Source organism: Podarcis cretensis, assembly GCF_951804945.1.
Source record: "Podarcis cretensis genome assembly, chromosome: 10".
NCBI lineage: Eukaryota > Metazoa > Chordata > Lepidosauria > Squamata > Lacertidae > Podarcis > Podarcis cretensis.
In genome coordinates this window covers 35,222,245-35,240,066 of record NC_137179.1, presented here as the reverse complement: position 1 = coordinate 35,240,066, position 17,822 = coordinate 35,222,245, and the positions used below count along the sequence as shown (strand labels likewise).

The 17,822-nt window shown below is 40.7% G+C and overlaps 2 protein-coding genes across 4 annotated transcripts in view; one reads left to right on the top strand and one right to left on the bottom strand.

The window, feature by feature from the left end:
* BLTP3B (bridge-like lipid transfer protein family member 3B) overlaps positions 1 to 6,480 on the bottom strand; it is a 46,008-nt gene extending 39,528 nt beyond the window's left edge. The window contains exon 1 of one of the 3 annotated variants that reach the window (XM_079991874.1): positions 6,053 to 6,480. In XM_079991874.1, the coding sequence (XP_079848000.1) occupies positions 6,053 to 6,096 (44 nt within the window). In that variant the 5' untranslated portion in view covers positions 6,097 to 6,480. The remainder of the gene's footprint in view (positions 1 to 6,052) is intronic. The other 2 variants (XM_079991873.1, XM_079991872.1) reach the window with 2 other exon arrangements.
* Positions 6,481 to 7,736: 1,256 nt separating this feature from the next.
* Positions 7,737 to 16,196, top strand: ACTR6 (actin related protein 6). Its single transcript, XM_079991937.1, has 11 exons — positions 7,737 to 7,968; positions 8,625 to 8,742; positions 9,242 to 9,310; positions 10,498 to 10,621; positions 10,985 to 11,120; positions 11,209 to 11,265; positions 12,379 to 12,477; positions 13,449 to 13,527; positions 14,226 to 14,397; positions 15,435 to 15,573; positions 15,754 to 16,196. The coding sequence occupies exons 1-11, from the start codon at positions 7,901 to 7,903 to the stop codon at positions 15,881 to 15,883; spliced, it is 1,191 nt and encodes a 396-aa protein (XP_079848063.1). The 5' UTR covers positions 7,737 to 7,900; the 3' UTR covers positions 15,884 to 16,196.
* The last annotated feature ends 1,626 nt before the right edge of the window (positions 16,197 to 17,822 follow it).

The following is a 17,822-nucleotide window of genomic DNA, read 5'->3' as shown; positions in this document are numbered from 1 at the left end:
ATTCATGTCTTGATTCTTTTGCTTCTTCCTATTTTCTTTATTTTCCAATTTGCTACTCTTTGGGAAAGTTGCAACCTTAAGTTGCAACCCAGTTCCATTTGCAGCCAAGTCTGCAAGGCTCAGCCTCCTACTTACGTTTAAGGCAAGTTTCCACCTGTAGGCCTCTGCCCTGCCCCATGTGCAACAGTAATTAAACAAGAAGGTGGGGTTAGCTAGCCTGTATATTATTATTTGTTGGGAAATAAATAACTAGTGAATACAAATTAATTCTGAAGTCCCACATGAGGGGAACTACAAAGAAAAAGTGTCTGTCTGAATTTTAAAAGCATGTGAGGTTTGGCTTACTCTTTAGCCAAAATAGCCCCCAGCAGAATTTAAAGCACAGATCTATGCAGCATTTGCAAAGCACAGGAAATATAAGTTGTTAGACCTTTAAATGTCCCAGTATTAAGTGTTTAAAATTGGGGGGGGGGCTGCCTCTACCACTCTCAGAGTGAATAGTATACCACCTTAAGTACCTTTCAGTGCTTTACTTACAGTAATCACAGGACTCACTCATGCAACCTTCAACGCTACAGCAGAAACAACACAGGCAAGGTATTCTTGGTTTCAAAATACACAAGTTAGTCTCAAATATGTGGTCTGAATCTGAAGTCCCAGTCTCAGATGTCTGCTGGGTTTACACAGTTCAAAAGAAAGAGGGGAGAGAGAGAAAGGAACAGAAATAAACAACACAACTTCCCACCACGAAGGTGTGGAAGCATTAACTGTGCCTTGTCTAAGCATTTAGAGCTCTGTGATCATTTACTAACCAGCATAGCTATGCATTAATAGGTTTAACTGCAAAACTCCCACATTATTAACCCCTTCTACTCTAAGTCTCTGTATGAGTGTTTCATGCTGCAAAGCCATTAACCTCTAGTAAAACTCAATGTGCTTTCATGGATTATCATGATTGTTTTACAACTGCAACTTCACTTTGTTTATTGCTCACTCTCTGGAGCAGCGACACTAATATTGGTCAATGCTAGACTTCCCAAGCTAAGCAAAGTGATCACAGCCAATGCAATCCAGTCTGTAGAGTACAATCTCCAGCAAAGATCCAAAGACTAGTACAGTGGTACCTCGGGTTAAGTACTTAATTCGTTGCGGAAGTCTGTTCTTAACCTGAAACTGTTCTTAACCTGAAGCACCACTTTAGCTAATGGGGCCTCCTGCTGCCGCCGTGCCGCCGGAGCACGATTTCTGTTCTCATCCTGAAGCAAAGTTCTTAACCCAAGGTACTATTTCTGGGTTAGCGGAGTCTGTAACCTGAAGCGTATGTAACCTGAACCATATGTAACCCAAGGTACCACTGTACTGCTAATTCCCTTATGGTTTCTTGTACATGAGTGCACTGGCACACTAGCAAATCTGATAACAACACTTTGTTCCACTGAGAACTCATTTAAATCCTCAAAACACGCCACTGTCAAGTTTCCCAAGCTACAATCCCCAGTTACCACAATCATAAGGCAGAGATCTTGGTTTGTTGCTCCTGCTCTCCCTAATGGAGGGACAAATCAGAAGCCATCTGCACATTCATGGCAAACTTTTAGTAATGGATTACAATGACAACCATATTGGCAAGGCACCTACGGCAATGGCTCATCTCTCCAAAAGAGTATGGGAGAATATGATGCTAATGTTCAATACCAAGATGAAGGTCTACCAGGCTTGCGTGTTGAGCACACTGCTTTATGGAAGTGAGTTGTGGGCAACTTACAACCAGCAGCAGCAACACCACAATGCCTTTTACATGCGCTGCATCAGGAAGATTTAGGGCATCACAGGGCAAGTCAGAGTCTCAAACAAAGATGTGTTCTCCCAAGCCCACATTCTCAATTTGTTCACACTCCTGTCTCAGCAACGTCTATGCTAGCTTGGTCATGTCCACAGAATGGCAGATGTGAGAATTCCCAAGGACATGCTCTATGGGTAGTTGGCTTCAGGCACGAGGCCCATTGGCAGACCAACTCTGCATTACAAAGATTTCTGCAGAAGTGGCATGAAGGCTGGCAACATCAACCCTGCTATGTGGGAATCCCTTGCAGACAACTGCAGTGCCTGGAAACAGACAGTAAAGTCATACATCCATAGCAGTGACCAGAGAAGGGTTGACCACTGGGAGGAGAACAGAGAGAAGAAACGCCATGGTGCATCTGCAGCAGCGCAACTGGACACCTCCAGCTGCAACAAAACATGTCTCTCCCATATCAATCTCTACAGCCACAGCAGGTACTGTGACCTTCCAACAGTTTGACTTGACCCCCAAAGGTGCACTTTTCCATTGACTACCAAGATGGATGGATTCCAACAGTGACATGTAAACACAGTCAAAATGCCCTTTCCGTTCATCATATGCAGGTCTTCAGATGAAGGGTGATATACAAATTTAATAACTAACAACAATATTATTAATAAGCAACACTGGGTAATAATTTACAATGAAGTTTCTATTTCATCTTAATGGCTTAAAATGAAGCCTTCAAATTGTGGGTGGAGAGAAGATAAAGCCAAGTCCTGATTTTAGATTCTATAAAGCTTAAATAAATAGTACAGCACCAACAAACAGCTATGCTGTTACCATGTAGTTCAGGAGTTACAGGAGAAAATAAGACTGAGCTTGTTTTTTACCTCATATGCTATAAAATATATATGAATTAGTACATTCTAAAGGAAGTAATAAACATGAATTATTTGGTCTTGCTTTCTTTATGCTGACCAAAAGGAAATAAATTAATTCTGGCAGGTACTTTGTCAAAGTACTTCCTGCCTCAGATATGATCATAATATCTAATGAAAGTAAAAACCAAAAAGAATAATTCTAGTCAACTTTGTCTTGGCTTTTTATTGATCTGTAAGCTGATCTGAGAGCTGAAGATTGGGCCAAAATGCTTTAAATAAATGAATGAACACCAAATTCCATTGAAAAGAATTAAAAAGAAAGTAATTGTGTATTCTCAGCCACAGAGCAGATCTATCCTTAACTGCAGTTTTTCAATCCAAAGCAATTAGAACTTCTTTCTACACCAGTCTCCTTCACGTCCTCATTTATTTCCTTGTTGCATCTCTCCATTTATAAGAGTTCAACAAAAATAGAAAGCCTTGCATTTGCAGTTGGTCAGGAATTCTACAACAGGTAGGATGTACCCAACCAGTTCTTAGCATACTTGTTCCCACCTTGAACTAGGACTAACATTCACATCACTGTACAGTGGTACCTCGGGTTAAGAACTTAATTCGTTCTGGAGGTTCGTTCTTAACCTGAAACTGTTCTTAACCTGAAGCACCACTTTAGCTAATGGGGCCTCCTGCTGCCGCCACACCACTGCTGCGCGATTTCTGTTCTCATCCTGAAGCAAAGTTCTTAACCCGAGGTACTTTTTCTGGGTTAGTAACCCTGAAGCGTCTGTAACCTGAGGTACCACTGTATACATTTTCACACAGAATCTGAAAAACATTTCTCATTATATCTGAGTATGCACCTATTTGTGACAGTCCAATGTCCATAGAACATCCAGATAGAAAAGGTACAGACTGTGTCATGCTGACAGGTAGGGAAGGAAACAAAGTAGGTTGTGAAAATGGCGAATGCACTGAGAGAAGTCAATGTAAAAACTGCTGGGACTGCAACACACTGTTATCTCAAAGGATATTCGCATATACTAATAACGAATATTATACTACTTCATCCCCAAGTAAAAATGAAAAACAAAAGCACACTAATCCCAACTAAAAATAGGGCACATGGTATTGTGTAAACAGTCCAAGCAAACACCTGTTTAGGCAGATCAAATGAAATCAGGGCAAAAATGCTCTAGCGCACTGTTCACTTGATTACTTAAGAATCTTAGACCATGGTTCACAGAAGGAGAGGTGAAAGCTGCCTGGGGCAATCAATTGCAATCCCTTGTCAACATGCAGAACTCTCCAGATCATACAGACACATGCCTATAAGCTAGACTAGGGAATGCAGAGAAGAGATGAAAGTAGGACAATTGATGCACTACAGAATAGAGTCTGCAGAAGCTCCAAAAAGCAAGGGAACCAAGCTAAACATTACAAGGATGATACTTGTCTACCTATTACTTACAACAGGAATAAACAGTGGTTTATATTCTTACCACTAATACTCTTGCACAAAAGCAAAAGGAGGAGGAAGAGGTTGAACTATCATCTTATGTTCTATGAGGGAGCAAAAAGATAGCTATATTTCACCTTGTTTTCATCATAGAATTCAAAACAGCATACACTGTGCTCACTGGCAGTCTCTCCTCTAAGTACACCTCCTTAGCGTCCAACAGCATTGCTGTATCATGTGCCCTCGGACAATGCCCAAGGTTAAAAAAACTCACTCAAAACTTGCTTGAATATGTGACACATTTTAAAAACAATACCTCATTCCCACCCTCATCCCAGTTGATCAAATTTTGGCCTCTTTAGGTTGCAATCGTTTAATTATTTACCTGGTTCAGTCTGACTTGTTTCTGAGTAGACATGTGCAGGATTGCACTTCCAAATATCTCTGCTTGGTTTGGTTTTGTTTTAAAGTAATTATATGTTTAATTAGTTTGACAACTTCATAGTTTTTTTAATAAGCTGACATCCCTTGTTAGTACACAACAGGTTGCATTATATCAGACTAGTTCTACATTTAGCCTAGTACTGTTTGCTCTGATTGGCAGCAGCCTCCCAAGTCTCTTTCCCATCACTTACCAACTGAGTCCTTTTTAAACTAGAGATACTAGGGACTGAAACTGGAGTTTTCTGAATGCAGCAAACACTCTGGGAAACCAAAGCTCAGTAATACTCTTCCAGAAAATCAGGGCATCCTTCAAGATGATGGCAGAAAATAAGAACATCAAATCATACCACACAGATCTGTTGCCTTTAATATGCAATATTTAGATTCCATAAGATGCTCTTGAATGTGGTAAGGAAGGGCTTTTGATTTTACATTCTGTTCTGATTGTTCCCCAGTTCTTTATTTCTTGGCAGCACAAGCCAAATAGCCTCATTTCTGTGTGTTCATCAATGCCTCATTTGTGTGTCATCCTATCGTGCCAACCTTTGACTGCAACAGCGAATACAAATCCCTCAAACAAATCATCATGGATTATAAATGCATAGCAAATATCAGAGATATTTGAAAAGGTTTGCTGAAACGGCCAGCAAAAACAGCATAACCCAGTTCCAATCACCATTTTTCTTCTTATTGTTTTTGTGCGCCTTGCCGAATCAAAACCCCGGACAGACATCTCCTTTGCCCCGGCGTGATGCACAACTTGCCAAGCTTCCCCCAACCCCGATTTGTCATTCATTCCCACACAAATCTGGCGTCTCCAGACCTGTCTGCAACAGACAATGTGCAGGGTGACATCAGCCTAGCTGCCGCTCGCCCCTCCCACAGGCAACGTGTCAAACACAATTTACAATCCACCCACTTCTGCCTCGGGCTCCTGCCTGCGCGGCTCCCTTCTCGAGACACCTACGGCTCCGTTGCCTTGTCGCCGCCGCGGTGCTTAGCACCGGCGGGGACGGGTGAAGGGGCTCAGGCGCCGCCACGCTTTGCCCGGCTTTCCTCTAACGCCGCGAGGGGAAGGGATTCCTGTGCGGGCTTCCCCGACTGCGGCAAGAAGCAGGATGGGGCGAGAGTGAGATGGGGCTCCTTTTTCCCAAGGAAGGCTTCCCCCCCCCCTCAGTTTTCTTGCTGCTGCAGGGCGAGTGTTTCCCCCACCACCACCCACACACCTGCCCAGTTTCAGGTGCAGACACGCAGTGACCCTCCGCGTTAGGGATACGTTTTTTCTGGTAACCCAACGCCTCCAAAACATACAAGAGGGACGAACAGGTCCCAACCTCGGGGACTTTCCCTCCCCTTGCCTACCGCTCCACGGCGAAAGGGAAACGGGGCGCTACTACGAGGCGGTTCAGTTTCTCCCCCTTCCCTCAGAGAAGCCTGTTGAGAGCGGCCCCGGCAAGGGCGCCTCCGACGCCCCACTTCACTGACCTGGAGAGGTGCTTCAGGATCTGCTTCTTGATGATGCCCGCCATGGCCAGCGCGCCTCACCCCCCGCCCGCTTCAGGGAAACCGAAAGAAACCCGGCGCTCCTCGACCCATCCCGGCGCTTCCTGCCGTCCTGTGCCAGGGAGCGGAGGCGCCCCCGCTCACCCGCTCTCCGGCCCCGCCGCCATCTTGATTGCAGTATCGCCAGCTGACAGGCTTTCGCTGAGCAGAGCCGGGCGGGGAAAGGGCGGCACCAGCGCCAGGAGCGCCGCCCGCCTGGAACCCGGACGGGGGAAGCGGGCGGCTCTCGGCCGGGATTCGGCGGGCAAGGGCGGCGAGGATCCCGCCACAAGGGCTCCCCGGGAGCTGCTGCCTGACGCCGATGTCACCTTTTGCCTCCGGTGAATGACGCCCGCTAAATCCAAGCTTTAGTGGAATAATTTCACGGCAGCGAGGCACGCCGGCCTGGAAGCCTCACCGCCCCACTCACAAAAGTCCGTTTTCCAAACTGGGAAAGAGAAATATCTTGAGGAGTTGGTTTTTTGTTTTTGCAACGAAGAGGGGCAGCTTTTACACAATAGCACTTAAGTACCTGTTTTCCAGGTCCACTTACAACGTTTATCAGGAGCGTAATACAAAAACACGATTTATTTTCCTGAGCTCTCTCTTCGCGATGAACCCTGTCACCCAAATTCGCTATGAGAGGGGAATGATGTTGTGCATAGAAGATCTGACTCCTTAAAGCAATTTAGAATTCCTTCCCTATTGCCCCTCCCTACATTATACTGTTTTTCTCCTCACAAATTTGAGCATCTAATTGCCATCAAAATCCAAGAGCATATCCTGTTTACAATTACTCGGGAATAATAAGTACTACTGAAATAATTGCAAAGTGTCAAGCTGCATAAAATCACCTTAAGCCCGCAAACTATCCAAAAGCCTGAAGGGAAAAAGTCATAGTAGAATTTTTAAAAGTATGAAGACAATACCTACCCTCAACTAAAAGATAGGATTTTGTTTATGCAGTGTGGGATAACTAGTGTAAGTGAAATACTGCGTTTTGACTATCCAATTTCTGACCTTCCACTTTAATAAATGTTTAAACGTGTTTAAAGGACACAACCCAGATTGCCTTGTATGGGTGAAAAATGAGACACACAGTCACACATTCCTTTAAGCTTTTTTTTTTTTTTAAATGTCTTGGGAAGTCTGCATCAGCAGCGAATAAATAAAACGTCTACATATTAGACTATATTGCAGATGACGAGAGCTGGCTCTGAGCGACATAATTTTCCCTACAGTGCAGAAGTGCTGGAGGCTGAAGTTTTCCCTTACAGAGGTTTCCACGATAATTATACACAGTACTCGCATATTATATAGATGCGGAAATATAAGGCTATACAGATATTGTAAGTGAACGCTGATGCTATCCGAGCATCTCACCCGATGCATGCCTAAAAGGTCCCCAAAACAGAATGTTTCAAAGAACAGACATCCCCCTTTCTTGTCTGAATGGACTTAACTGAAACTGGAAACTGGGATGAAGCAGTCTAAGTTTATATTAAAACTAACTCTATTAGTCTAAGATTACAAGTCTACGCCTAACACTCAAACATAGGAATCTAGAGCTCTTCTATAATTTCCTATCTCTATGACTTTCCCCCTACAGTATTTGCTCTTACGTCGGGAAAGTCCTCCACTATCCCATCATTCAACGGGGCTAAGTTCCTTTTACCAATGAGAAGGCGAGAAAGAGAGGATCCGCCCGGTGGAGACTAAAGACGTTTCAGCCGCATGGTTATTTAGCGCTGGCTTGCCGATGGGGCGGAGCTGAAGGACCAAAGGAGAAAAATGGCGACTCTCGTGTTAGATAACGGCGCCTACAATGCCAAGATCGGGTACAGTCACGCTCATGTCAGGTGAGAAGCCTTATTCGCTTGAGGTCTGGATGGAGTTAAATTCTTTTGGAACAGGCAGTCGGTTCTCCTATGGGTTTTCTCGCATGTTTGGATATGGGCATCTGTGAGAATCTAATCAATTCACTGGCAGTTATGAATGAATTAAGAAATTATTCCAGATGTGCAGGTATTGTCCAAACAAGCGTCCAGTGAAAAAGTGGCTATTACAGAAAACATAATCCAGGTACTAAATCCAACGAAAGAATGAAATCAGTATGGTTTGTTTGGAAACAGCTGGTGTAGGAGTGTGCAAACCTCTGAGAGATCTGGGTTACAAAAGGTGTTTCCAGCAAATTGACATGTTAAAGTAGTTTAACTGTGGAACCCACTCTCCCAGGAGGCAGTGATGGCCACCAGCCTAGATGGTGGGAGGAAATCCAACCTAAAGGAGGGTTTGAAAAATTCATGGAGAGGGTTTCCAAAGGCTATGATGGCTATGCTCTGAAGTGAGAGGAGGTAAGGTTTCTGCATACTAGTTTCTGGAAACCTCAGAAGGAGATAGCACTCTTGTACTTTGGTCACACTTGTGGGTTTCCCACAGGCATTGGTTGGTCACTTACGTTACTGACTTTTTAAAATGTGTATAAAGCTGCTGGGTTTCTTTCCCCTCCCCACAGTGTTATTCCGAACTGTCAGTTTAGATCAAAGACTGCTCGTCTGAAAACATTTACAGCTAACCAACTGGATGAAATTAAAGATCCATCTGGACTTTTTTATATACTTCCGTTCCAGAAGGTAATTTAAATAGCATGGAAATCTTTTTACACAAGAATCAGTTAAGGTTCAGTGAGACAGGTAAAGGTTTAGTCAGATTTATGCATGAGTAAATGTAGTTTTTGAATAAGAATATTAATGTAATTAAAATCAGAGAGGAGGGAAACATTTCTTTCTATATAACAAAGCCTTAGATGGAAATTATTGTTCATATTTAGCTGTGCATCTTAATAATAATAAATTAAACTTGCAAACCTGTTAACACTTATTTGGGTGTAAGTCCCACTGCCTTCAGAGGAATATACTTATATATAGAAATGGTCAGGATAAAGTCTTAAATAATGTATCATAAACAAATAACATGGAGTAAAATACTACTCTAGGACAGGAGCCAAATCATCCAAACACCTTCAAGAGATCAGGTTTCTTCCAGTAGGGTACTAAAGAAAGTTTGAAGGACAGTGTAAAATTATGCAAATATCAAATGGTTAGAGCAGTAACTTTACTTTTTAAATAACAGGGCTACTTGGTAAACTGGGATGTTCAAAGACAAGTGTGGGACTATCTTTATGGAAAAGAAATGTATCAGGTAATTAAACACTTTCCTATATCTTGAAGGTAGCACAAGAAGAATATAAGAATGCAGGCTGCTTATAGGAAGTCAGCATAACCTAATAGTTGAAGTTTGTGCATCAGCTTTAATTTAAACTGTGAGTGTTTTGATTTCTACAAATGAGGGCATTTACTGTTTCATTTAAAGCATGGGTTTTTATTTTTACAAAAATGTGCTTGTTCAGTGTAGGTGTTCTAAAGAATGATGTATCAGCAGATAAAATAATCCATATCTGCTTGTCAAACCTTCATAGAGTATTTTATCTCAGTGTTAGGTATTTTTCTGAATTGGAGTTGCACCTGCTGATTTTACATCCCAAGATGCATCATGGCAAACCCATCTCCGCCAGTGTTTACTCAATACTTTTATCTGTTACTGTCTTTAGCATACAGGATGATACATTTTAGCAAGTACATTATAGAGTTTAGGATGGGGGTTTTTTATTGCAAGTTACCACTCAGTTTCCTAAAGAATTCCATAGAACACAAGGAAAAAACATTGCTGAACCGGAATTCAAGTTCACACTAAGGTTTTACATTCTGCACATCGTGCAACAATGGAGGGCTGTGAGAGGGGGCAGGAAAGGGAACCAGCAATCAACCGCGAGCTACCAAAAGCTCCCAGGGATTGACCTGTTGGACATCCCTGCTGTACCTGTATACACAAAAGTAAGTCCCTCTGAGTTCAGTGAGGCCTACTTACAGGTAAATGGGTAGCTTGAATTACTTCATCCATTAGTCACTTGCCCACTCACTAGTTACCTCTGTAAAAATATGTAGGTTTTATGAAATTTTGTATAACCTACAATTTTTTTTTTCAAGTATGTGTTCCTGCTGTCACAACAGAAAGCTACTATACTACAGTGGCAAGAAGTGTGAGCTGTGAGTTAGGAGAAAATCCCCAGTTCAAATTTCACCTTAGCCATTGATGACCCTTCATCAAGCCAATTTTACCCAGTCTCTCATCTGCAGCAGAGGAGCATTACTGGTCTATCTTTCTAAGACTGTTCCAAATACTATTGAGATAATTTATGTGAAGTGTTTTGAAATATTCTCTGTACATATTATTAAGAACATATTTATTAATAGTCAGACCCTAATTTTAGATACTCTTTTTTTTAAAAAAAGGATTGCTTCTGAATCTTGAAATATTTTCCTACATAGGTAGATTTTGTAGATACCAATATCATCATCACAGAACCTTATTTCAACTTCAGCTCAATACAAGAGTCCATGAACGAAATATTGTTTGAAGAATACCAATTCCAAGCAGTTCTCAGAGTAAATGGTGAATGGCAAGTCCTCTTACTGTTTATTTTTGGGGGAGAAAATGTTTTCGTTTGGCATTACTACAACACTTTATGTTTGCTTAAAATAATAATAATAATAATAATAATTAATATATTTATACCACTCCCATCTGGCTGGGTTTCCCAGCCGCCAAGACATGTAAAAACATAATGTCAAACATTTAAAACTTCCCAATACAAGTTTACCTTCAGGTGTCTTCTAAAAGTTGTGTAGTTCTTTATCTTCTTGACATCTGATGGCAGGGTGTTCCACAAGGATGGCGCCACTGCCGAGAAGGCCCTCTGCCTGAAACACTTGTTAAGAAATGTATCTGACACTATGACATGGCTCTGTTTTTCAGCTGGGGCTCTCAGTGCCCATAGATACTTCCGGGACAACCCATCAGAACTATGTTGCATCATTGTAGACAGTGGGTATTCTTTTACACACATTGTACCTTACTGCAGAAGTAAAAAGAAGAAGGAGGCCATTATAAGGTAAAAAACCGTATTTTTCATATTTTAAAAAAAGATGTATTCATGTTTTTAAAATATAAATATTAAAGAAAAATTTTCTTGTTCTTAGGATTAACGTGGGAGGAAAGCTCTTAACCAATCATCTAAAGGAAATAATCTCTTACAGGTAAAACACTAACTAGAAGTTATTACAATCTTAGCTGGTTCACGGTAATAAAAATATAGTTTAGTTTATTTTATAGGACAAAAAGATTAAGCTAACTTTTGAACTCAAGGTTTGCTGAAGGCTTACTTTGCCTAGATTATGGTGCAAGGTATGCAATGATACTTAAAATTAGTTTTTTTGCCGCAAAAGTTAAATTGGAAAAATAGATGGAACACTCCAGAAAATGAGCAGTAAAATTATTCTGTGAATTGTTTTAGGTATGGTAATGAAACTGCACCATAATTTACTGGCATATCTTGTTGGTTGTTTCCAAATGCCACTGGTTCCATGGAGAATCTGAGTGAATCTGTGGGTATGCTAGGCCACATGAGTAGACTATAATGGGGCAAGGTCCATGAACTTGAGGGTTCCCTCTTTTTGTATACACAAACTTTCATAAGCTACACCCTAGAAAGTTCATTGGGAATATACAGATGGGCAAAACCAGCTGGGTTCCTCACAGTGAGTTAAGCTGCTCAACCTAGATTTCACGGCCACTTGTTTCCCATCCCCTATCCCCCATCTCAACAGTAGTGAGAACTTTTCTATTCTGAAGATCCCCCTGCATCCTTAGGTCTTGCTGGTTCTATTTAGAGGGCTGTTTAGTGTTAGATACTACCCATGTGCCAATTCTGAATGTCTTCTGCAAAGGTAGGATTCCTGAACGATTACAATATGTATAATCTCCTTTTTTTAAAAAGCCCCATCAAACAGTACCTTTCCTATATACATAATTTTGTTCCTCTTGTATAGAAAGGGTGGTATGAGAATATTATTCACTTTTTCTACTAAAAACCATGAACTTCATCTGGTTTAACAGATTAGTTCCTAATCACAACTTAATGAGAACTCAAAGAAGTGCAGTGTTAAGAACGTTCATCCTCCTCTTACTGTTCTTTGGTTTAATAGCATGCCCTACTCCACAGAGGATTAAAGGCTTAAGTGAGTTTTCCACAATTAATCTAACAGCTTTACTATAACATTTAAGCTTCAATAAATACTCATATTGAATACTCATAACAGACCAGCAATGAAAACAAGATAAAGTAGCATTATTTTCTTTAAAAATTATAGGCAACTCCATGTTATGGATGAAACCCATGTGATTAACCAAGTGAAAGAAGATGTATGTTATGTTTCCCAAGACTTTTTCAAGGATATGGAGACTGCCAAGTATGGGTTTTTTTATACTGCTAAATATGGTTAATGGTAATTTTGTCTATGGCCTGAAGAATTTATTATGTATTGCCTTGTGATGAAAAAAACCACCATTCTGTTGGCAGTGGTCTATGAATACATTAAATATCAAATTCCTTTACTGAAAGCGTCTTGGGTCTGGGGCTTAAATTTAAGCTTGGGTTCATTAAGGGTTAGCTCTGAAACATGTTGTTATGAAGACTGCCTTTGAGCATGTATGGAGTGCTGTTCTGACCCAAGTCCCCATATCTGGAAACAGGGATAATGATCTTTGAGGTCTCATTTCAGCCAGACTTGGGTTTATAGTCTTGATTCCGTTACTGAAGCATCTGCAATGTTCCAAATCATTTTCAAGCTCTACATATGCAATTAACTTATGTGGTTGAAATTGCATGCAACGCAGAGTGCACACAGGTTCTGGCATGTTGTTGCAAGATCTCACAGGAACTCAGACAGTCCCACAGGAACTTGCAAGAGCATCCCAAAGCCTATGCAGTGTGCGGGACTTGCCTGGTAAGCATGGCAGAGCTTAAAAGCTGTCTTCCCGGGGTGTGGGGGATGATGGTAAGGCTCGCTTGGCAAGGATACTTATGTGGGGGTGGTTTGAATTTACACAGTTTTGCATATTCCTGCCATCCCCAGAACATAAACCCCATGCAAGGTGTGATTGTCCCGCTATTAAGTTCAACATCTATATGCACTGAATACCCCAAATAGTGGTGAGCTGTCTTACTGATTAAAAGTCAAAAGGAGGTTATCCTATGCAGCTTTCTTATTTAGTTATCATCAAAGCCTCCTTTTGAGAGGTCTCCACATTTGAGAAAGTTGGACTTAGACCCATATTAGGGTAAATTGTTAATTATTTATTTACAATGAAATATATATTTTTTTGTGGCTCTGAAGAATCATTAACTTTAGGATGTATTCTGAATTCCAACCTGTTTCAGATTGAAGGGGGAAGAAAATACAGTAATGTTGGACTATGTTTTACCAGACTTCAGCACAATAAAAAAAGGGTTTTGTAAGGTAATTGCATAAAATCAGTCTTCTTCTTCATTTCATTTCATTTCTATACTTACATATATTTTTAAGAAAAAGATCTCAAAGCATTTACAACCTACATCAAATAAAACAATCCAGAAGAAGACATTACAGAAGAAAGTCCAATATAAAGTATATATTCAAAGCAGCATAATTAACAGGAAATTAAAATATTGCCTTTAAGATTTTGAAACTAAAACATTACAAAGGAGGTCAACTACAGAATGAACATTTAATGCAGCAAAGATAATAAAAAATTATATTAAATGTTTCAAAAGGAAACATTATTAGAGGAAGTCAGATGTAAAGTGCAAATTTAAAACAAGGTAATTAACACATCTGGAGGATGAAAGGTTCTCCAACACTTATGCAACCTAGTTAGAAAAAAAATAAAGTCTCTATTGAGAGAGGGGGGATGTGAAATGAATTGCCATTTTTCGTTTGTTGATTCATCCTCTTACTGTTCAGTCATAGCATGTTGGCTGCAATTTCTATGTTATTATGTGCTGATATAGCTAGGTATAATTGTATGGAAGAAATATACAAGTTTCAAATTCCCATACAGGTTTTGGATCCCAGCTACTACATGGGAAAAATCATGCAAATAAGGTGACTGATTAATGTTGATATTAAAAGCTGGTTTCATTATTACATGTGTGTTAATTCACATCTGTTTGATTTAGCCAAGGGAAGAAATGGTGTTAAGTGGAAAATACAAAACTGGTGAACAAATACTTCGTCTTACAAATGAGCGATTTGCTGTTCCAGAGATACTCTTCCATCCTTCAGATATTGGTATTCAAGAAATGGGAATTCCTGAAGCCATTGTTTATTCAATTCAGAACTTGCCGGAAGGTATTCTTATTTAAACAATGTAACTACCAAAATTAACTGTAGAACATGTTGCATAGTTAGACTTTTTGTTTTGCTTCTAAAGTTCCCATATCAAGGACAAAAACTCAGTTGTCTAGAACAGTGGTTTTCAACCAGTGTACCATGGCACCCTTGAAGGATGGTCAGGGGTATTATGGGCAACGCTGACTTCTGTCCCTTTTTCCTTCCCTCCTTCCTCTGATGCCCTCTTGCATCTCTGCCTCCCAAAGGCTTGTACAGCTGTTTGTTGCAGCAGTCATGGCTACAAGCTCTGCAGGCAAATGGTGCCTCGGGGGCTGGTAAGGGGGTGCTGGTTGCCAGGAACTGAGACAACCTTGGAGTAAGCAAGCAAACAGGTGAGGGAACCCAGCCAGCCAGTCCACCAGCCGTTGCTATTGGGGATGGACAGACATGTTCCAGGCCCCTGTGGGGCAGTGTGAGGAGGCACATCTCTTTGAGGTGGGCGGGGGGGGGGGGGGACAGCTCAGAGACCAGGGATGGCAGCAGTGGCTGCTCTGAGGAGAGGAGAGAAGGCTGAGGGAACACTCAAGGGAGTGTTTGAAAAAGGGTGAGAGGCTGGGCTCCTAAGCCCCACAGGGGTGCTGCAGAAAGAATGTAGTTAGTCAAGGGAGCCACGGACTCAAAAAGACTGAAAACCTCTGTTCTAGAAATTCTCCAGTATCAGATTGTAATAAACACTATTTCTTGACATGTTACTGTTGTAAAATTGCTGAAGTTACCTATGCACTATCCAGACTTCTGAATTAAGTAGTTTAATGCATCCAAAGTTGATTGGGAGCCAGAACACTTAGCACCCTCTTCATAAACTTGGAAGTAAGCAATTTGCATTAGAAGAATATTTAAACATGTGACTGAGGTACTGCCTCCAATGCAAGTGCTTTTCATTACAGACTCCGATGCAAGTGCTTCCAATGCTTTTCATTACAGACTTAATATAACTATATAAAATCAAGCAAGTTATTGTAGAATTATAACTTGTTTCTTTCTGGTCTTCATAGAAATGCAACCACATTTCTTTAAGAATATTGTTTTAACTGGTGGAAACACACATCTCCCCGGCTTCAGGGATCGTGTTTACTCTGAGGTCCGATGCCTCACTCCCACTGACTACGATGTTTCTGTTGTTCTGCCAGAGAAGTAAGTAACCTTTCAGTTACAAATGTGGATTCTCAACTGACAGTTACCCACTCTATTTTTATATTCCATATTCTAATGTCATATAATGTAGTACTAGCCGATACTGAAAATCAATATTAAACTAACTTTGTAAACTAACTGTATTTTACAGTTTACACAATTATTTTATTGACTTTCCAGCCCTATTACTTATTCCTGGGAAGGTGGAAAGCTGATTTCTGAAAATGACGATTTTGAAGATATGGTGGTAACCAGAGAAGACTATGAAGAAAATGGACATAGTATATGTGAAGAGAAATTTGATATTTAAATGGTTCACAAGATATGGACATTATATTGTATATGTTAAAGACCTGGGAAGTTTTCTTAGATTGGAACCCTGTAGTTTTTTTTTAAAGAATGAAACTGTACTGTCAATATATATGTAAGGTTTTATTCATTTTTATATACATGTAGCTTATTGGGTTTTTTCCTTCATATTCTTTGCCGCTCAAATGCTGGTAGAAACTGAAAACTGGATGCAAATGGCTGAAATGAAAATATATCCATAAAAGTACATTTCTTCAATTAACAATATGCTAGAATATTTATTAGGAAAATGAAATAAAACATTTGAATCCAAAGTTTATTTGGAAAATAGTGGTTGTATTGTAACTGAACACAAGAACACTAGATCATAAATCTAGAAGGCTAGTTCCAGATTTCTTCAAACACTCCGCTTAACAATTCCTATCTACTATTATATTAAAGAGGGATTTAAGCAGGAATGCTTTTATTTTCTGTGAAAGGGAATAAAAAGAGGACAACAGTAGATGCTCAAGTCAAACAAAAAGAGTCACCAATTTAAAACATTTTTATAATAAAAAGTATTATGATGTGTTTTATTAGAGAAACAGCTCAGATCAGCTACAGGCCATGTGTTGCTTTTTTAAAATAAAAAACTGCAACTCTTCCACCTTGGATTTTGTTCAAGGATTAATTTGTTTTCCCCATTTCAGAATGACAACCTATTGCTCATAGGTGTGGTGCAATCTGGACAGGGAAAAGCAGCCAGACACCATTGCTATGTTTACCTGAGCTGTTCTACACTTACGAAGAGGCGTGCAATTTGTGTGTGTGTACATAAACAGTTGTACCTCACAAAACAGTAATTTGGAAGTAACTTCTGTCCACAACACCAACTTGTTCAAAACGTATGCTAGTGGATTAGAAGATGTGGGAAAGGTTACTAATCATGAAATACACCCTATGATATAGCTTTCTATGGAAGACCTTTATTTGGAACATCAGCTCGTTGGAAGACTTGAAAGACTTTAAATCTTAAAGCTGGAAGAGAGCCCAGAGCCCTTGAAGATATATGACTATTGATTCAAAACCCTAAAATGTATTTTATATAATTGACTTTTTATTTCTATTCTTTGTATATCGTATTGTTTTATTGCTATGGCTGATGCAAATAAAGATTCATTCAAGCTATAGCTGCAGCATAAAGGAATAACTGGGGAAATAGGAAGAATCCCACCCCATTGGATGAATCCTGTCTATTCATCTTTCTAAAAAAGCTAGTAAAGGTAAAGGTAAAGGTACCCCTGCCCATACGGGCCAGTCTTGACAGACTCTGGGGTTGTGCGCCCATCTCACTTAAGAGGCCAGGGGCCAGCGCTGTCTGGAGACACTTCCGGGTCACGTGGCCAGCGTGACATCGCTGCTCTGGCCAGAGCCAGAGCCGCACACAGAAACGCCGTTTACCTTCCCGCTGGTAAGCGGTCCCTATTTATCTACTTGCACCCGGAGGTGCTTTCGAACTGCTAGGTTGGCAGGCGCTGGGACCGAGCAGCGGGAGCGCACCCCGCCGCAGGGATTCGAACCGCCGACCTTTCGATTGGCAAGTCCTAGGCGCTGAGGCTTTAACCCACAGCGCCACCTGCGTCCCTACAGCTACACCTTGACAAATAAAGGGGATGAAACAACCCTAAGGTGTCTCTGGGGTAGTCATTACTCCTTATGGTAGCCTACCACAGAACCTTAACATTTCCATAGGAAACCATACACTGCCTGAGGGCCAACACTATGCCTTGTTGCTCCTTGGGAGAATGTTTGCCTTAGAAGTAAAATATATCTCAACATACTTGGTCCCCTCATAGAAAAAACAAACAAACTTAGTGAAGTTTGACCACTGTCCACATACATATTTACACAGAATTCCTTTTGCCGTTTTTGTGGTACATTCACTCAGTATGTATTTTAAT